Source organism: Oncorhynchus gorbuscha, linkage group LG24, assembly GCF_021184085.1.
Source record: "Oncorhynchus gorbuscha isolate QuinsamMale2020 ecotype Even-year linkage group LG24, OgorEven_v1.0, whole genome shotgun sequence".
NCBI classification, from domain to species: Eukaryota; Metazoa; Chordata; class Actinopteri; order Salmoniformes; family Salmonidae; genus Oncorhynchus; species Oncorhynchus gorbuscha.
In genome coordinates, this window is record NC_060196.1 from 26,760,087 (window position 1) to 26,782,383 (window position 22,297).

Consider the following 22,297-nt stretch of genomic DNA (forward strand, 5'->3'; position numbering starts at 1 on the left):
TTTTTTTTGATGTTTTTCCTATAGACGCCCAATAAGAGACAACATCCTGGGAGGAAGAAAGTCAATTTCAAGGTTTGCAATGAAAACAGACGCTCACTGATAGCCTGGCTGTGGGATAATAGAGTAAACCTACCTGCCTGTACAATCCTATTTACGCAGTTCAGCAAGATAAAATAAGGCAAGAAATGTGTATTCTAATGGTCTGAATGTAAACCTAAATGAGACCATGAATCATAACAAGCCATAACACGATTCATGAGACACAATCATTTGTGCAATGTTGCAATATAACATAACATGCGACATATGTGCAAATTTCACTCTGGTATCGGTGTGTCAATGTGTGTGAACGCTCACACCACGCTGCAACACATTACGGCTAATTAACTTCAACTCGGACCACTAAACATTTTACTCGCATACCAATTAAAGCCTGTCTGGTTGACTCATTCGCTGAGGCACCTGATGAACCTAATGTGAAGTTAAATGTAAACCTTGAGTGAAACGATAAGAAGCAAAAGGTGGCTCACGAGGTCTCAACATGTAAAGTTTATAGTGAAGACCTCAGCTCTATTGCATCTAAGCCCGTAGAAAGTGACAGAGTTCTTTCTGCACACAGCCCTCTCTGGAACACCAAGTCTACCATTTGGAATACTGCCCCCCCCCCCCCCCCGGGTTGGGAATTGGGAAATTCCTCGGCCCCGTTAAACATCTTTTGATACGCACAGGAAACCCTAGATTCTTTGTCAGCTCGGAAACCCAATATGCTGGGAAATGGGCTTCAACTGCGAGTCATTTTTGTGAGGAGGGACACTGAAAGATTTGCCGCATCACGGCAGGTTTCTTCCCTCAAGTCACTGTGGAAATAGGAAGCTGTAACAGAGGCAAGGCTGAACAGAAACGAGCACAGGGTGGTTTTAAGTGCTTAGGCCTGTATGAAAACAGGTCTAATGTTCTATAACCCGAAAATCTCTTTGCTATAACAAAAACACTAATTGAGTTCAGAAGCATCAGTAATCTAGAATTCCCACATCCAGGAGCAACGTTCTTACTTGACTACCATATATAAAGTCCACTATCCACACAAATAACACTGGCCCAGTCAAAATGGTGCCCGTGTAAACATGAACGGTAGGTCTCTTCAGAGGGCAGGTCTGTGGGAGGAGGGATGTTGCTTGTTCAACACGAGTGGGGAGGGAGGGGAAGGGGCTTAGAAAAGTCTCAATCCTCAGCAAACCACTGACCCCGTAATTGACATCGTCTGAAGTGGAAAAGTACCACGCCATGTTCGCAAATTCACCATTTTGACCGGTTCTGACTTGTCTGAATGTCGTTGGAGACACTCTGTTCTTTCGCCCTGCCTTTGTACCTGCTTAGCGTTCATTTCACACATCCCTGACTAACTCAGCAACACGCACTTCATCACAAAGAAACTTTTCACTAAAGGTCTGGAACAGACCTTTTCCAAGGCCACATATCATGCAGCAAAATTACTATGAGGATGATAGTGGAATAGCGGTTGACAAAATGTAATCTATTCAGGTTATAGGCACTGAATTTCTCCTCCAGCCAGTTAATCATTGGCCTTATAAATCATGGCTCATATCACCTAAAAGAGAGGTTGATGAGGGGAGGGGGAAAGTGAGAGAACGTTAAAAAAGGAGAGCGCACAAAAGAGAAAGCACGAGGGGGCATTTGAAAGCCTCAGGTAAGAGCAATTACTGCAGCCAACACACACACACACACACACACACACACACACACACACACACACAATTCCAACGGCGTCATCGGTTTCACCTTTAATTAATAGCCGGACCAAAACTGGCTCACACGGTAACCTCTACTGAAGCACTTTTGACTAGAGGCACATTAAAGTAAGATGAGGCCATTTCAGTCATGGGGAAAATGAGCAGGCCCTGCCCCGCGGTCGGCTCCATACAATCACGCTGAAGAAAATTAACACTTTCCCAAGAGCTCATTCTCCAAGTCCGAGTAACTCTACCGTGACTCATTGATCTTAATATAACACAGACCGGATTTCCATTCCTGTAGTAAAATCCCTGGTGGCCGTGTGGAGGAAAATGTTTAAAATGTCCTTATGGCCTCAAAGAGTTAGATTCCACCTTTCTGACTTCACCTGCAGCATATTAATAATCTCTTAGATTTTTAGCCTACAGGTGGAAGAGAGGCCGGCTTTTTCTAGAAAAAGGAAATGAATACTTTTGCTCCCAGTATGCTTGACTATTCTCAATGGGGCCTGTGCACATTAGGGAGAGTATGAAGGATGGATATTGCAGGAAACAGGCCTTGGGTTCTGTTCAAAGCGCTCATCTCTTTGGTTTGATATGCAACACTCGGGTACGATTGGATTCTTCCTGAACACAGGGCTGGCTTACAGCGTGTGGTCCAGATTCGTACCGTTCCGCCGGGAGCTGTCAGTGACTGAAAGGCATTCCTGCCTGATGAAAAGCTATCGGAGGAGGAGGAATGCTGAGAGGATCGGCCAAGTCCTCTTCTTGGAAAGAGAAAACAGGCCTTTTTCCTTATATCTTAATACGAGCCAGAGGGAGGGAATGGAGGAGGGTGGAGACTTTTCACCAAAGATGTACCTCCCGATTACTGCATTGTTTGAATAAGAAGAGCAATGTACAATTTGACTTTGACATGGACAAAGAGTGAACCAAATCCTCCTTACAGTATTCAGTTTCGTATTCCAAGGACTCGATTCAAGGTTTTCGCAATGAAAACAAGTTACGTAAAAACAGCAACAAACACCCGGTTCACGGGGGAAGCTGCCCGGCAGACCTACACTGCCTTGGCACACAAACTTAGAGGCATGCAGAGAGGCACAAACAAATGAAGCGGCATGTTTTCTCACACATGCACACAGACACAGGGAAACATGCTCCCTCGCATGTCCCAGCCCCCCCCCCCCCCCCCGACCCCCTCCGACCCCTCTATTAGTCAGGGTGTTTCAGGTGCTCTGCAGGGCTCAACAGCAGGAGATGAATGCATCCTTTCAGTCCACAGCCTGTCTGCCATCTCCACCATTCCTCTACAAACACAGGTGCTGCTAGCTAGCTCCCCCCTGGATGAGTAAATTGGGGGAGGGGGCGGTTCATCCCTCTGCTACGGCATATATAAGCAGTCAAGGGGACCATATGGTATCACCCGGACCCATGTTCTGCACTGCTGACTGCACTTTGTAAACAAAGCATGGGCAGGTGCGTGAGAAATTTCTTGTACAATATGTATTTGATGCGTGTCCCCCCCCCCCATACTGCCCACACAGTAATACAGATTTTTACATTTCTTTTCATTGCCTCTCCCACTCCAAAAGGCATACAAAACATTTCAAAACTGTAGATGAATCTAATACCTTCTCAAGGCGGACCTATTTGTATTGTGGGGCTGTATCCCCGTTCGGAGCCTTTTCAACATGCTTGGAAAGAATTTCAGGCACAAAGGCGACCAAAGAAGTCACCAGTCACCTCAACCCATGTGTTCAGCCTAAGCCAGCTATACTAAACCACTATGCTAACTAGCAATACCTCTGATCCATGCCACTGTTGCCATTGTGTCACAAGGCACTTCTCATTCACACTTCAAACAGTCTGCTATCCCCTTCAGCGTGTCAGGATAAAGGCATGGCTTCAATCAGCATCGCTCAAAGCCTTTGTGTTTGGTTCCCCGGGCCCCTAAAAGAGCTATGGCATCCAGGGAGGGGGGGCGTGATGGATAAATTAGCTTCTGGTTCAAAGTTTAATTTAATCCAGATTCTAAGCCTCGGCTAGGAGTGGTGAAAAAAGTTGTTGTGTGGTGAGCCTTTGTCCGGCTTCCATCCAGGCTTTTAACCCTTTTCTTAACAGGAAACTCATGAGTATTTCAGAGCCAGCTCATTAACCCCATGCAGCCAGGAAGGGCTGTGACATGAAAGAGCTCTTAGGAGTGGGGGGGGGGGGGTCAAAGGTGACCTGACCACAATGTCATGTTGTCTTTCTCACAACATAAAGCAGAAAAGTGGCTCGTTGGGAAGGGGCTTTCGTTGTCTCTTCATAACCAAGGCGCAATGTGCCTTTTGAGGATTTGTTGTCATTTTATTTGATAACTTATCCAATTTTACAGGCATGGACAGGCAAGTTGAGTTGTCGTAAACAAGATTATTTTCCAAATGTGTTAGATCATAGTATTTAGAGTTTGCAATCTTATTCCTTTCATTTACAGGAAGAAAACTTTAAGAACGGACCGGTGGGATGCGAAAATGTTCATGCTCTTTCACCCGTACTCAAGCTCATTTATACATATGGCCTTTTCCCCACCCACTTATCTATTTGTGCAGAAAAAAATATGACCTGCCAAATTCCTCCAAAGCTCAGTTCATCTCTCACTGTTCCACTGCTGCAAATGGGCCCTTATCTGGATAGATATGGGCCATGTGTATGGGGGGGGGTGATTTCACCGCTTCACTGGCTGATCTGCTTCAGTCTTAACAGTGCAGCAATTGAATTCCCATCCAACCCTTCCCTTAAGAGGATTTGTGTTCACGGGAGTCAGGAGGGCACTACACTCTGGTGGTGGGGGCGACAGTAGGAAGACGGTGGACTGTGAGAGATAGGGACGGGGGGGGGTGAGATTGGCCCAGATGAAAGAAAAAATGACGAGGGAGAGAGGTAGTGGAGATGGAGTTGCCATAGCGGTGATGACTTGTTCCTCTGAGAGCAGTGGGGACCTGTTTATCTGTTAGTGTACCTGAGGGCATAACGATGCGGACTATGATGCTGACAATGAAGAGGAAAATGAATGTTGAGAGGTTGATGAAGGGAGCGACACACAGCCAGTACCGGCAGGGGGAGGAAGTGAGAAGCAGGTGGTGATCCCTGATCCCATTATCCAAAGCTAATCCAGCAGAGGACAAAACCAACGCTAGCACAAGATAAAATAAAATGACTGGAGCACCAACCCGGGTCTCAGCACAACCTGCAGGAGGGTTAGCCATTTTTTTGGGGGGGTGGGGGGGTAGCCATGCCCCGTCGCTTCGTTCAAACACTGATTCAGAGACGGGTCTAAAGTTTCACACTGGGGCACGTATCCCTCACCGCAAGCTACATACACTGTCCGCACTACGGAGGTAAGATCGAAACAATAACAGGCCTAAAGGCATGCTCAAGCCAAGTGGCAACATATGAAGAGTGGGAAGCCAAGAGTCATAGCCAATTAATGAGACAAGGCCCTGGGAGCTGGGCTAGTTACCTTATAGGTTTGCACAGTCACATACTATTCAACAGTGCATCATGAAGACATATTGAAACATTGACCTTAACCTCAGACTCTCATAGAACAAAGCTGCTCTGAATGATGCCACAGCTTTAAATATGTGGCCTCTTCCCGTTTTGTTAACAAGAAGGTGCGGGGGAGGGGGACACACACTTACAGTACATGCTAACCTTTCACACAGTCACACAATTACTGGGAGGATTATCAGTTTAGGAAGTGACATATGCTGAAGATTAGCTGCTATAGCCGGCGTTCGGGGAGCGATTCAGGCCTCGTACACAGGAAGAGATCAAACACTACTCTACAGAGAGGACGCCAGTTGAGTTTGTTTGTGTGCGCGCGTGTGTGTGTGTGTGTGTGTGTGTGTGTGTGTGTGTGTGTGTGTGTGTGTGTGTGTGTGTGTGTGTGTGTGTGTGTGTGTGTGTGTGTGTGTGTGTGTGTGTGTGTGTGTGTGTGTGTGTGTGTGTGTGTGTGTGACACACACTTGACAGAATACCACCGCTCCATCCGATTTGGTTTCCATGTTTGTTGAAACAAACCACTCCACAACAAAGGGGAAATCATTTTCCACTCCATGTTTTATGCATGCCAGCTGCTGGGATTGCATTCCTAGCTAATTAACAGAAAAACAAATGTAGCCACAGTTAGCTCACAAAGCAAGGGTAAACAACTCACACGGTTCTGGACAATATCATCTCCAGCACATTATGTAGACAACTTTTGTAAAACAATTGTAACAGACCAGGATTTTCCGGTCTCTGTTTTCTGTATTCCGCGCAATAAAGTTATGAAGTCACAAAACCCATTGGCATATAAGCTACCCTCTGAATATAAATATCTGGGCTTTTATAAAAAGCGGGTTTGCTTGGTTTCTATGGAGCTTTTGTCTGACTGTTCAAAGCAGCGCTCTAGCCCTGAGCTCATATTTGAGAAAGAGGAGGCAATTCATATTCCATTCTGTGGAAACAGAAATAGGTCCTTTACCAGTACCACGTCTTGGCTGCTTTCTCCATCATTAATGATTGTGTGGCAGAAGGAGCATCTTCCCCCCTCTGGACCCTTGGAGAAGCCAACTTTATCAACACAGAAAACACACTTTCGACCAAGAGGCACACACAAACGGCCAAAATCTCCTAAATGTACCGTTTTGTCCTCCGTCAGGAATCAGCAATTGTGATCGCTGACAAAACTGTGAAGCTAAAAACAGCTTTAACGTATCTGCCAAATCTTACTCTCGCTACGCAGCCCAATTCTATCCCTCTGCCGCAATTCCTGAAGAATGTGCAGTTATGAAATCTGCCGCTTAGCTTTCCCTGAGTTCCTGAAACAACACAAGGCCACCCTGTGCTCCACCATCTGTCTCACTGCCTCCATATGGATGGGCAAAAGATGCTTAGGATCATGTAGAAGAAGCATTCTGATTGGTCCTAGAGAACACCTAGCCAGTGTTTTCATTGGTTACCGGAAACTTCAAGACACAACTTTAGAGCCTTTGAATAGGTCTCAGTAGCAGGTACCCGGGAACTCTATGAAGGGCGGACCTCTAAGCAGGAACAGAAGAGACGTATAGCGCCTTAAAGCTGGACAGCAGAGATTGTGGTGGTACACCTCACTAAAAGGGGAGATGCTACTATACCCCACACAAGTTCTGAAAACTTTGTACCTAATATCTAAGTCCGGGCACTGGCTGGTATGGTAGATCAGGTCTGGTATTTTACCAAGCCTTGGCACTGAGGATTAATTATTGGAGAGAGCCATGATGCTTCAACTGTCTCTGCAGGACGTCCTGGGTCTGGAGTCAGGGCAGTCGGCCCTCATTCCAGCCAGCCACTGAATAACTTGATTTAAACAAATTATCATCATCAAAGTCATCAAGCCTCCCTCCTCCGTTACGCCAGGCTAACAAGTTTACGCATAGCATGAAAATGCCCAGATTCAAATAGCAATGACCTTGGCCCAGTCTCACCGAAATCAGGGATAGGAAAAGAAAACGGGGAGCAGATATCAGAGAGCAGATATCAGAGATATGATATACACACACTATCAAAAGGTGACAGATTTGCAAATGCACTTTCACATGACGTCATGGGGGGGCGACTGTGGAACGCCACCCATTCGACTCTTGTTTGTTTGGAGGCTCTCCTCGAAATGTTCCTCCCATTATGACTGTGGAATCGCCTCAAAAGGACAGCGAGAAATGAGCGTGTCAGTGGCATTTGCATTTCAAATCAAAATGGATTCCATCCGACACGGTTCCCTAAAGCCTCCTCCCCTGTTGAATAAGAGTGCCCTCGTTGTTTCTCTCTGTTATGGGAGCGCTACGGGACACTGGACATGGCTATCTGGCAGCGCCAGGTTTACAGTTGGTGTTTAGCACATAGATGGGTGTTAACAGAATGCATTAGTAAAGATTAACGGGCTCGCAGGACCGGTGCATTAATGCGTCTGAGCACGCCAAAGACTTGGTCGAGGTCCATTTTGACCTGCGCTAATTAAAAGATCCACCGAATCGCTTTCGGTCTCGTCTGGCCGGGCTTTACATCTGACCTGTACTATGTTTATCCCATGCCATTGATGACTGTTGGTTTGCCCTTTGCTGGATGACGCGTTGTAGGTCTTTGTTTGATGATGTGATGACAGGGTTTAGAGCGTTGGACAGTGTGCCTGCCACCGCTGCCCTGGAGAACCAAACTACAGAATATTTTGAAAGAGTCTTCAAATCAAATCGTTATTTGTCACATACACATGGTTAGCAGATGTTAATGCGAGTGTAGCGAAAGGCTTGTGCTTCTAGTTCCTCTCAATCATGACATCATGGTTGTCTTCTGGATCCAAATTAGAAGACGCAGGAAGCTGTATTCTAAACACGGCTAGGATTAAGGATAATAATGTAGCTATTTTACAAAACACAAAAAGGTGAAAATGTCTTTGTACAAGTGAACCGAATCTGAATTGGAGGCAATTTCCCTACATGCTAGACGGAGAGCAAAATAGTTTTAAAAAAAAGCTGTGCCTTAGAGAGCAATTATTGGTTTGAAAAGGATTTCCCTACGGTGCGGTGTAACTCGACAGAGAACTAAAGTACTTCCTGTTTTTATAAAACTGTTCCTATGACAACCACTACTCTGCTGAATATTCATGAGTGCGCCATCAGGGACTTTAAATGCAGTACCATTGAATAAAAGAGAAAGGTTTACACATGACCACAGCATTCGAATGAGAGGTGTTATTTTGAAAGCCCCTAACGAATTTCTATCCATTTCATTACGGAAGATCCTCAAATGCTTTGGAATCTGGGAGATTTCTCATGAAAACATTACGAGATTATAAGGTATAATTTGTGGTCCCTAACACACCCTGATTAGAGTGCAAGATGTACACCCGGCAGCTGATTCAGTGTTGCATAGAATCAAGCCATGGAAAAATAATGGAAACACCAGACATTAAAGTACATTCTTCTGCTTCGTGGAGCACAGTACAGGTTTCAATTAGGAGCTTTTAAGAACTGATAAAACGGGCTCGTAAATATGAGTGAGCACAGATGTGTTAAATGCACCGTGTCGTTTTCCAGAGCAATCTTGGGAGAGAGATGGAAAAAGTTAAACTGACGTCATGCCTTCATATATCCCCCATTCTTTGGATAACACCCCACAGATGGAGCACATTCCCACTCCGATCCTTGTCTATACAGCAGAACAGAGCCAAAAAGGGACAAGGAGAGGCCTCCAAGCAACGTTTGATTTAGCAGGCAGCAGATATACAAAAGGCAGACCAACAAGCTTGACCACAAACTATGAAACTGTGAACCAACAAAGATCTCTGTAAATTCTGAGTTCTGGTGTGGCGTGCATATGCCCAAGTCTGTCTGAGCAAGGAGTTGGAGAGTGTTGTTCATCATTTCAGTTGTGACTGAATTCACTTGAGAGTAATTCCGTGGCACCTAAAATATGATTTGAGTGTGAAAGGAGGCCCAGATTAAAGAATGTCCACCCAGATGTATTCCTCTTTACTGAACCTGGAAAACCAAGGAGATGTCCTTCCTTTAAATGTGGCAACAGTAAAAACACAATTTTACACAATCACAGAGTGCATTTGTTAAGTATTCGGACCCCTCGACTTTTCACACATTTTGTTACTTTATAGCCTTATTCAAAAATGGATGGGGAAAAAAACTAAATCTACACACACACACAATACCCCATAATGACAAAGCACAAAATGTTTTTAGAAATGTTTGCACATTAAAAATAAACAACTGAAATATCTTATTGCCATAAGTATTCAGACCCTTTACTCAGTACTTTGTTGAAGCACCTTTGGAAGCCTTGAGTCTTCTTGGGTATGACGCTACAAGCTTGGCACATTTGTATTTGGGGAGTTCCCTGCAGATCCTCTCAAGCCTTAAGGCCTTAAGAGGACCTTAAGGCTTGCTCAGATTTCACTACTTGCAGTGAAGTATCTAGTGCATTAGATGACAGTAAGGGCTCTATTTAATCTGTATTGCTGAAGCGTTACAGATTGAAAGATAGAAATGTAAAAGGTCATTTCTGATTGAGCCGACAACATGCAGCGTTTACCGCTAACGCGGGAACATTGCCTTTACATTACTATCACGCTGCAATGCTGAACATCCGCGATATGGAGTGAATAAAGCCCGGAGTCTAAATAGCTTTCAAAACAACATGAGATAATAGCATGCAATCGATTGTTGGATCATACATTTCTCATTTCAATGAGGGAAAGCACAAATTGCCTTTTGACACAATATTGCCATTATTACTCTTGGCAACCCAGATTTCTTGGGGATAGTATCAGGCAGATCTGTGATGCTGTGCTCAAGCCAAACACTTAACTCTCATTACTGTCCTAACTAGCCCAATCCAGTGCCCCCCCCCAAGTCAGACGGACTCACGCGTTCCCCCGCAGTAAAGCACCAGATAAAGGGAGATTTGTTCGCCAAAAGGGAAACCAAATTCACACTGTTCTCTTCCATGAAAAAGTGTCGCCAGGCTGCATGCAGGGTAGTAAATTGAACAAGCAAAGAAAACACAGGGTTTTCCCCTCTTCTCTTCGTCACAACCACAGAACCTCCACCACAATCCGCTGAAGGAACTTTCCATTTGCTATGCTAATCAAGAGAGTGCGGGGGGAGACTGCTTTATAAACAAAAGCTGCTATGAGTTACTGTTTTCAACAAAAACTTGACATCCATGTTGAGAATGATGAGGGGTCACTAGTTTGTCAAATTGTGGCTCCTTACTGCCCCTGCCACATGCATGGTGGAAGGCGCCAAAGTTAAACCACTGTCCATGTCCTGCCTCTCCCCAATGTGTTTTCCCCATTCCTAGAAGGCTGGACTGACTGTCTTTTGGAAACACACAACCTCAGCCTCATGAAAGAATCCCTTCCAACCAGTCAAGAGGCGTGAGGGGGAGAAGCTGTTCCTTTCAAACAAACACACATACGTCCTGCAGATGTTCGCGACGCCGACACAAAACACTCGCTTCTTGAGTGTCCACAAAGCAGAGTGTGTTGCTGCATCGCTCTGTTCGTTAAAAGACTTTTGCCTTCATTCTTTTCAGCTGTCTTAAAGGGAATATTCATGCAACTGGTTCTCAGTGCAACTCAAATAGACAGCGGTAATGACAAGCAGAATCTTAGCGTCGGGGTTGCGTCGACAAATCAGGGCTGCGTGGCTGATGACGAAGCAAGAGCACAAGGGATGGACGCCTTCCTTTAGAGGCCCAAGGAGCCTCGGCCTGTAGAATCCATTAGAGATTACATAATGTTTGTCAGATAGGGAGCAAATGAATACACCCCCGGAAGGGGCATGGAGTTGATTCTGCACACAGCAAGACATGACTATTCCCACTGGTCACTTTAATAATGTTGACATACTTTTTTACCCACTTCACATGTATATAGTATATTCTAGTCATGGCTCATCTTATATAACCACTGCTGTACACACCTTTTCTATTCACATACAGTCCATACACACCATTCACATACATATGTATATTCCAGGCTCTGGTCTGGAAGCTAAATTCCTGCAATTCTATCCATTTTGCCATGGGGTTTTGTAGTGTGTAATTAAATACTGTATTCTATTATTACTACAGTATATTGCATTTTAGTTACACTGCTTACACACACCACATATTGATTTATTTCCTGGATTCTTCGAAAATACTGTATCTACTCCTGTACATATCATTCTTAGTATATATTGTGTAAATTGATATGGTGTATGTATGTAAAGATATGCAATCTAGTATTCCAGTATTACAGTTAGTATAGTATTACAGTTACTGCTATTTAGGTGAATAAAATTTGTTCCGACATTTCAAAATTTATTGTAAAAAAATATATTATTATTATTTGTGTACTTGTTGACATTTTACTGCCTTGTTAGGAGCTAGTAACATAAGCATTTAGCTGCACCCACTATAACATCTGCTAAACTGTGTACGCGACCAATAAACGTTGATTTGATTTGTGGTAGGTTTATAAAAACACGGTCCACAAACTTAGCCCTGGTTTCTATGCGGCTGTATGTACCTAAAAGGCTTGCTCCCAGATAAAGACTAGAATGTTCAAGATGGGATGGGAGGCTAAGGAAAGTGAATATTTTGTCCACTGCAGACACACATTTTATTTATTTATCATGCCTTAAATTAGAGATGATGCTCTTCTTAAATAGCTTACTTTTATAAAAAAGGATGGATAAAGTCCCCCTCTACTCACCTTAAAAGAGCCTGGTTCTAAAATTACACAATAGCAGGGTGTACAAATATTCCGGTCAACATTTTTTATTTTTTTTAATCGCAAGAATCTACAGGAATATCGATAAAGTTGTTCAAAAATTGTATAACTAGGAAATCAAAAAAGGCCTGGCATCTGTGGGTCCGAGCCTGCTAGCGAATGCAGTTTGTGTATCGATGTTGTTACCCTCTTCTTTATGCCGAAGCCAAAGAGCCTCAGGTGATGAGCTGTCAGGGGTGTGGGGTGATGCAGCGGTCAGCTAGCAGCTTGTGCTACTCAGGCACAACATTACTTAAAACAGTGAACAAAAATAACTAAAACGGCCAACAAATGAAGCTCTGATGTGCTGTGTAGTACATCTCCCCTGACCCCCTTGATTTCGTGTTATTTAAGGGCACGGGATAATAAAGCACACAATACACATTCATAAGCACATCATATACATTTCTTTACAGCTACATAGCATTATTACAACTTAATATAAGTATTCATGCATTTATGGTGTGCTTATAGATGTGTAATGCTTCAGGATATACAGTTTGTAAACAATCACCTATTTTGTTGGAAGCAAAGTCCCTCTAAGTGTATAGAATGGAATTTCAGTGGTTCCCCACTCATTGTCCGTGAGTGTCCCAAGATTGCAAGGCCAAGGCCATTTCGGAGTTATTCCTTTGAGGTCCTGCATTGCATGACACTAAGGGCTCTACTTAATCTGTATCGCTGAAGCGTTGCAGATTTGCAAGATAGAAATGTAAAAGGTCATTTCTGATTGAGCCGACAACATGCAGCGTTTACCGCTAACGCGGGAACATTGCCTTCACATTACTATCACGCTGCAATGCTGAACATCCGCGATATGGAGTGAATAAAGCCCGGAGTCTAAATACATTTCAAAACATCAACATGAGATAATAGCATGCAATCGATTGTCGGATCATACATTTCAGTGTAACTAAAAAGTAGTGCGCAACACACTGAAAAGGGTGGTGTGAAGTGAATCTTGCCCTGGAGGCAGCTCTCCAGAGTGGCCACTAGCTGGCACAGTCATAAAGTCATAAAACCTTATTTGAAACCTAACCCTAAACCTTAACCACACTGCTAACCCTAAAGCCTAACACTAACCTTACATTTAGACCAAAAAGCTCATTTTGGTTTTCATTAATTTTTTACGATATCCAACTCTGACTTCAAGAAACTAGGTGTATGTCGTGTGTCACTACTTCACAGGAGAGCCATTTGAAAGTAAATAGTTTATCTAAATATGTTTTTTGGAAGAAATGCCTTCTGAAACATGTGAATGTTCATGTGCTTTAATAACAAACGTGTATGCCATTTGTAAATACGATCTCAATTGTCAAATTATGAGCCTAGTTGGTTTAGCTACGGAAAAAATACAGGAACCTTCCCGTTAACCATGATTGGCTGAGATAATTGATGGGCTGGACATGCCGAGAGATGAGTTTGGATTGGTCTGCCATATAACATGAGCTGCTCAGTATGTGTAGGTAATCCTTTCTAACGCAGCTTTTCTGAAAGAGATCACGAAGAACTGCAAAAGTGTTACTAATCCTCTCCACTTTCTGGAGGACCGAGTTTTGAAATCAGCGGAATGTCCGGTGGAAGCAGAGTTTGATCGCTAAGGAGAAAATCGTGGCATTTGACTGCAATTATGTGGAGGGAGTCATAAGAGAACACACAGAAGGATGTTGTATAAAACACCTGTCTTCGGATTACATCTTCAAACTAAGGGCAACTATGGCGTCCGTGACAGAGGGGGAAAAGCGTCCATCCATGTATACAGGTAAGAGAGTCTAGCTCACTACAATTTGTCAAAAAGTAGTTTTCATTGCAAGTTAAAGAGTACTGTTAGCTAGCTAGCTAATATTAGCTGGCTGGCTCGTTAGCTAACGTTATGTGTATGATCTGTGTAGTAATATTATTCGTATATCAGAGCCATTTGCATTGCTAGTTTTAGCTTGAACCTAGTTGGTTAGATTTAGCTACCTGGAGATTCATGCATGAGTTGGGATTTTGGTTAATTGTTTAGCTAGCTAGCCACTATACAATAACCATTTCACTGTACCTTTTACACCTGTGCATGTTTTTGACATACTAAATACATTTTTTTGTGTTAATACTTTTTCATAATGACAACAAGTTTGATGTCGGACGAGAATAGAATGTTCAAAGGGCCTCCCGAGTGGCGCAGAGGTCTAAGGCACATCATCGCAGTGCTCGAGGCGTCACTACAGATCCGGGCTCTATCCCGGGCTGTGTCACAGCCGTCCCCGACCGGGTGACCCATTAGGCAGTGCACAATTGGCCCAGCGTCGTCTGGATTAGGTGAGGGTTTGGCCAGCCGAGATGGCCTTGTCCCATTGCGCTCTAGCGACTCCTGTGGCGGGCTGGGTGCATGCAAGCTGACACGGTCGCCAGTTGGACGATGTTTCCTCCGACACATTGGCGCGGTGGCTCCGGGGTTAAGCAAACAGTGTATCAAGTAGCAGTGCAGCTTGGCAGGGTCGTGCTTTGGTTGCACCGACGGGACAAGACTGTAGCTACCAATTGGATAGCACGAAATTGGGTAAAAAGTCATTTAAAAAATATATATATAAAACAATTGAATATTCATGATGTCAGTGTGACAACTGTCTAGAGACATGTAAATAGACGTACCATAAACAAGCCTTTAGACTTGAAATATTTGGTTGTTTAGTACACTACTGTACTCATTCTGTTTAGCACATGGCCTCACATGTGAATCCTTAAAGAGATGGGTGGGGCTAAGGCTTAAGAGGGTGTCAACGATGCTGAATGGATGTAGACAAAGAGCTCTCTAGTAGGTGTAACAAAACATTCAAGGGCCATTTTCTCAAAAGTGGGGTAACAAGTTAATCAACATTCAAAGCAGAATTACTTACCTAAGGTATGATATAACATTTTCTAGCTCTGAGTCTCTAGTTTTTTTCAGAAATAGCATTTCAAATTTTACTACATAAGACTGTAGCAAGCAGGTCGGTCACTTATAGCCAGCCGGCACAACTAGCGGAAATCTCTAAGTTCTATGTCCAGGGCAAGATTCATGACAATAAACGTCAACTTCTAATTAACACATAGATTTTTCTGGTGGTTATCAGCCAAACCACTTGATTGCCATGTCAACATTGAGAATCAATGCCACGTGACGAGTTTCATTGAGGCGGATATCTACGCCCCTCACTGCAAGAAGGGAAATACAGATAGAGAAGTGATAGATTGATAGGGCAAGTGGGTTATGATAGTCAGCCATACATGGTTCTATAGAAATGAATGTGTGTGTAACGTCTGCTTCCAACTCACACCCTCAAAACACCTAGATCCCCTGAATGCAGCTCACTCTCCAGATCCCAATCACCTGAATTCTGATCACCTGTTCACACACCTGTCATTATCACACACTATTTAGTTCAGTTCTTTGCACCCCATCATGGAGTTATTGTTTGTTTTGTGACACACGTCTTTCGGAGCTCTGTTTTCCCCCGTAATTTACTCCTCCCGTTTATGATAGCGAGGCAGGCAAAAACTAATGACGCCTTTTGCCTATTCCCTGCCTGTACTTTATTCCTATCGGATTTCCTGTTATCTACCTATTGTCTGATCTCCCGGACTACGTTACTAGCCTGTTCCCTGCCTGTACTGTTGCCATTTTGGACAACTGTGTATGACCTTCAGCCTGCCCCTCCTGGATCCAGCGACATGTCTCCTCATGTGGTCCTTTGCGATAAACACCTGCTGCGCCCTGCGCTTGAAACCAGCACTCTGTCTCCCCTCATGTTAATTACAGTGTGAGCAGTTGGGCCTGTAGTTGTCATGCCCACACAACCATGGATCATAACTGCGTAGGCTACATGCAACCCAAAAGGTCAAAGAAAATGACAGGTTGGGAGGCTCCTTTCACAATTGCCTGATCACAACATTGTTTGAAACAACAAAAATGCACAGTAACATGACCACTTGTTTTTTTTGTGAGCTTTGAGCTTCTCCCCAATCATTTCCAATAGAGTGAGACTTCTCCCCAATCACATCCAAGGGAGTGACACCTTTGAGTCAAGCAGACATAAGGGCTTCAGGTTAAGGCTCGTCTATTAAAAAACGTGCAGTCTGGAAGTGACCTCATGCCAAACTATGACTCATTAAAAACACTGATGTCTGAATCAGCTAATTGGACAACCATTCATAGAGGAGCGGAACCCAGTGACAAGTCTGTAAAGCCACAGAGAAAACAGCGGGACACTTGGAATAAGAGTTCAGTTACAGCACCAACTACATGAAAGACACAAATGCTCACTGATATCTATTCTGGCATTTTAGCCAATGTATGGGATAAACAGTGTGCCCCAATTGAATGACTAAACATGATGATATAGAAACAACATAATCGCATAATAGTAAGTTTGGACTTTAAATGATAAAGCATACTATACATATTTCTAATGGGTTGGACAATAATGCTGCTTTTCGACTAACACCAGTGTTACACGAGTGTATACACCTTTATATAGGGAAATTGTTCTCATAGCTAATGGTGACAGTGAGGACCTGTGAAGAGCTGAATCAACCTCTGCATAATCAAAACAGTTGCTTTCTGAAGTGTTAAAGTTCACAATTAGCCATTGTTATTTAAACGAAAGCTGAAAAGTACCAGTGGCCTGGCGTTTGGCCCCTTAGTGAGAGGTCCACCAGAGCCAATAGCATCGTGACTTGGGTGAGGCCTGTGTAGATGGAGACAGAAACGTCTGAGCCTTTTAGGAAACACTGGGGGGTACATCCTGTAATGGAAATGCGTCAAACAACGTATTCAGCCCTCACTAAAGTGAATGTAAACATCACAGTATCTTGTTGGGTTGCCCTGAGTTATGTCTGACTCTGATAACCAAGCAGTAAACCGAGCTGAGCAACGCAACATAGCATAGGGATAGGACTATAGCTCGGTTACTTTCCCGGTTAAGTTTATGACCAGGTCCATAGCCGGCGGGTCAGTAGTTTTGGGGGTGGGCGGTGGGCAGTTCAGCTTTGCCTATTGTATGGCAAGGTTGGGTGTGTCGAAATACACCCACCAGTTGAAGCTCATTTACTGTACTTCTACACATTTTTAAAACATTAAAAATCCTATTTGGAGAACAGCAAAAACAAACAAAAACGTCCCCCGGTCATTATCACCACAATATTAGGTTTATATTAGGTTTAAAGGGTCTGCGGAATGTCGTCTACAATGTACGACTCAACCTCATCATACACAGGCTACATTTACGCATTTAGCCTACTTATGGAACAGTGCATACATATACCGTGCAACATGAAACAGATGCGTAACACACACTAGCAAGGCCCACTTCAAATGCCGACATCAATGTGAAGGTAACCAGAGCGAAAAACAGCTGACGGCAAAATGAAAACTATGCCAGATGCATTGAGATAAAAAAAAAGGCATACGTCGAAGGAATTACTTAGGCTTTCAATAGACCAGGACGCATAAAGACAAAGAAACTCGACCAAGGAATCGACACATTAAGGACGCACCCGTGATTCAGCAACGCTGAATCGACAACGTCTCGGTACAGGCAGGCGTGGTGGAGCTCCGTGGAGTGTCGCTGAATGAACAGCGCCTCTGTCTAGTAGGCAGCTGGAATTGGGCTATTCAGTTTGTGGGCAATTAGACATTTTCTGGGCACAGTTGAGTAGCCTACAATGCTTATCTGAAAATCATAACTGGCACGCAGACCTTTAGAAATTGTAGGATCAATTGTAAAATTGCCACTCCTATGAAAAAGGATGCAGACCCCGTGCTATAGGCTATATGAAGTCACCCTCGTGGAACGGTGCATGCAGTGTACTATGACAATGTCATTGTTTCGTGCGCTACCCACCAAAAGTGTTCCTTATGTGTGCACCCAGCTCATTTTTTGTATTTGCCTGTCTGCATTATTCACCAGGTAAGGGAAACATCCTGCGAATATTGAAGCATTGCATCAACGAATGAGGCTGCACTGAGAATATTGAAACATTTTTGAGCAACCTAGTAGCCAACATTGGAAATGTTTCACAGGGCCAGCTTGTCTCTGTCTGATATTGTGCTTTCCTACGCAGCATCTGGGTGCTCATTATATACACAAAAAAAACAGCTCTACATCCACACTATATCTAAATAACTTTGTAATATTTTATGATTTGCCAACAAGATTGATTTGTTAGAATATCAAATGTTTTAATTCAGGAAGATGGACAAGCAAGACTGATATAGTGTGAGGTAGAAATGTATTACACCAGAAACAGGTAGATTACAGGTAGGGATGCAGGTAGGCTACAGGTTGGGATGCAGGTGGGCTACAGGTAGGGAAGCAGGTGGACTACAGGTAGGGATGCAGGTGGACTACAGGTAAGGATGCAGGTAGGCTACAGGTAGGGATGCAGGTCAGTTACAGGTAGGGATGCAGGTTGGCTTCAGGTAGGGATGCAGGTGGACTACAGGTAGGGATGCAGGTTGGCTACAGGTAGGGCTGCAGGTTGGTTACAGGTAGGGATGCAGGTGGGCTACAGGTAGGGATGCAGGTGGGCTACAGGTAGGGATGCAGGTGGGCTACAGGTAGGGATGCAGGTTGGCTACAGGTAGGGATGCAGGTAGGGATGCAGGTGGACTACAGGTAGGGATGCAGGTAGGGCGCAGGTGGACTACAGGCAGGGATGCAGGTGGACTACAGGCGGGGATGCAGGTAGGGAACAGGTAGGGATGCAGGTAGGCTACAGGTAGGGATGCAGGTAGGCTACAGGTAGGGAACAGGTAGGGATGCAGGTGGACTACAGGTGGGGATGCAGGTAAGCTACAGGTAGGGATGCAGGTAGGCTACAGGTAGGGATGCAGGTTTGGATGCAGGAAGATGATGATGATGATGTTGGCATACAGCAAGAAGTTAAAAAGTTAGCCCAACTAGGTAATCATTAAGGTTATCTCAATTATCATTCTGTCAATGCAAATGTGTTATAGCCTACAATTGTTATTGTCTTTGATGGTCACCAGAAAGGAGGGCTCCCCACCTCCCAATTAAAATCAACCCCTGGCTATAAGATTACAACAGGGCTTACAAGGCCAAGTTCAAATGCCAAAACCAAATTCAAAGCAATCAGTGCAATGCCTAAACAGCTGACAGGCAAAGCAAATGTCACTCTCTCTGCCCTCTGCTTTCTAAAAGTGACAGAAAAGGTGCACTTCTTTTCCAATACTTTCATGAACAAAAATTACCCCCCCCATTTGTATATATATATATATATATATATATATATATATATAGTACCAGTCAAATGTTTGGACACACCTACTCATTCAAAGGTTTTTCTTTACTTTCACTGTTTTCTAAATTGCAGAAAAAGAGTGAAGAACTCCAAACTATGAAATCTACATATTTAAAGATTCTTCAATGTAACCACCCTTTGCCTTGATGACAGCTTTGCACACTCTCGGCATTCTCTCAACCAGCTTCACATGGAATTCTTTTCCAACAGTCTTGAAGGAGTTCCCACATATGCTGAGCACTTTTTGGCTGCTTTTCCTTCACTCTACGGTCCAGCTCACCCCAAACCATTTCAATTGGGTTGAGATTGTGTGATTGTGGAAGCAAAGTCATCTGATGCGGCACTCCATCACTCTCCTTATTGGTCAAATAGCCCTTACAAAGCCTGGATGTGTGTTGGGTCATTGCCCTGTTGAAAAACAAATGATAGTCCCACTAAGCCCAAACCAGATGTGATGGTGTATCGCTGCAGAATGCTGTGGTAGCCATGCTTGTGTGCCTTGAATTCTAAATAAATCATTGACAGTGTCACCAGCAAAGCACCCCCTTCCCCCCATCACATCTCCTCCATGCCTCACGGTGAGAACCACACATGTGGAGATAATCCGTTCACCTATTCTGCATCTCACAAAGACATGGCGGTTGGAACCAAATATCTCAAATTCATCAAACCAAAGGACAGATTGTCACCAGTCTAATGTCCATTGCTTGTGTTTCTTGACCCAAGCAAGTCTCTTCTTTTTATTGGTGTCCTTTAGTAGTGGTTTCTTTGCAGCAATTTCACCATGAATGCTTGATTCACAGTCTCCTCTGAACAGTTGATGTTGAAATGTGTCGGTTACTTGAATTCTGTGAAGCACTTATTTGGGCTGTGATTTCTGAGTCTGGTAACTCTAAGAAACTTATCCTCTGCAGCAGAGGTAACTGACTCTTCCTTTCCAGTGGAGGTCCTCATGAAAGCCAGTTTCATCATAGTGCTGGATGGATTTTGCAACTGCACTTGAAGAAATTTTCCAAGTTCTTGAAATTTTCTGTGTTGACTGACCATGTCTTAGCACACCAATATCTCTACCTGTACATGATTATCTGATCATTTATCACTCCAGCGTTAATCTGCAAAATTGTAATTATTCGCCTACCTCCTCATGCCCTTGGCACACATTGTATATAGACTCCCCTTTTTTTCTCTACTGTGTTATTGACTTGTTAATTGTTTACTCCATGTGTAACTCTGTTGTCTGTTCACACTGCTATGCTTTATCTTGGCCAGGTCGCAGTTGCAAATGAGAACTTGTTCTCAACTAGCCTACCTGGTTAAATAAAGGTGAAATAAATAAAAAAGTAATGATGGACTGTTGTTTCTCTTTGTTTATTTGAGCTGTTCTGTCCATAACATGGACGTAGTCTTTTACCAAATAGGGCTATCTTCTGTATACCACCCCTACCTTGTCACAACAACACAAATTCCACAAATTAACTTTTAACCAAGAGTGCCAAGAGTGCAAAGCTGTCAAGGCAAAGGGAGGATACTTTGAAGAATCTCAAACAATGTATTTTGATTTTTTTAACACTTTAATGGTTACTAAATGATTCCATGTGTTATTTCATAGTATTGATGTCTTTACTATTATTCTACAATGTAGAAAATAGTAAAAATAAAGAAGAACCCTGCAAGGAGTTGTTGTATCCAAACTTTTGAATGGTACTGTGTAATATATATATACACACACACACACACACACATATACATACACACACACACACACACCTTATTTTCAGCGGGTGCTGCAGAACCATCCGCACCCCTACTTCCCATGGCTATGAATAGGCTAGGCAATTTGGATAGGCTACATGCAGCAAAAGTGTTTATTTGCATTTCACAATAAGATACAATTAATGGCCAATTCATAGGTTAACGACAAAAGCCGCATAAATGGAACCAGACTGGGTTTTTATTACCCACCAAAGACCAAATGATAACAGATAGCTTATAAGCACTGATTTGTAAAACTATGCTAGTTGACATTTCCATACAGAAAGGGTTCCTCTATTTTTGACCAGCAACCTGCCACGTACATCAAAATGATAGTTTAGGAGATAAAATACTAAGTACTGACATTAAACTAAAACTCTAAAAACAATGTGTATCTGTTCAAAGCAAACTCTGAACGCTGAATCATTGTCAACATCGACAAACTTGACGTGCAAGTACATTAACGTTATGGTTCCCAGACCAAGAAAAACCATTTTAAATAATATTGACTATAGATTTTTTTTAATATCTCTGGCCGAAACTGAATTGACATTGCTCTTAAGTTATATGATAGGCTACAACGTGTCACATTTAGGACAAGAATAGGCTACATTTACAATTGCTCCGAGTACTCTAACGTTACAATGCAACAATCAAGAAAGAGTGGTCAAAGATTCGAAGTTGTTCGCTTTCCCAGCTCCCCCCTCAAACAAATCGACATGTTTCGCTTTTAAAACTTACCCTTTCCCCCGAGAGAAAGGCTGTTATGCCGAGGGTCAAAATTATCCAAATGTTCCTCATTATTCCTTCAATAAAATGTGTCGATACGGCAAAAACATACAAAATCTTTCTCCTTCTCTCCCTTTCCTCTTCTGTTTGTGACTAACCCCTCTCCCCTTTGCACCCTCGCGTTTCTCTACTCTAGAATGGAATCCCACCGGATACGTGTTGCGTTTTGTTATTCCTCCACGCACTTTTTCGTACAAAAAAAATGTAGTTCGAGTCAAATTGCTGCGTAGGACACTTGACTTGGATGTTTCACAGTTGAATCCGGACTTAATTATACCCTGTATTCACTTGAGTATAGTAGAAACGCAAGTAAGATGTTCCGCTATAACGCGCTAAGATTCGGCCATGTCACACGTTACACAAACTCAACCGCAATGCTGTATGCAGA

General features: G+C 43.4%; 1 protein-coding gene across 1 annotated transcript in view; it reads right to left on the bottom strand.

The window, feature by feature from the left end:
- Nucleotides 1–22,297, bottom strand: part of LOC124012522 (syndecan-2-A-like) — a 33,891-nt gene extending 11,594 nt beyond the window's left edge. Inside the window, exon 1 of the mRNA XM_046326250.1 lies at nt 21,862–22,297. Coding sequence (XP_046182206.1) covers nt 21,862–21,921 — 60 coding nt within the window. The 5' untranslated portion in view covers nt 21,922–22,297. The remainder of the gene's footprint in view (nt 1–21,861) is intronic.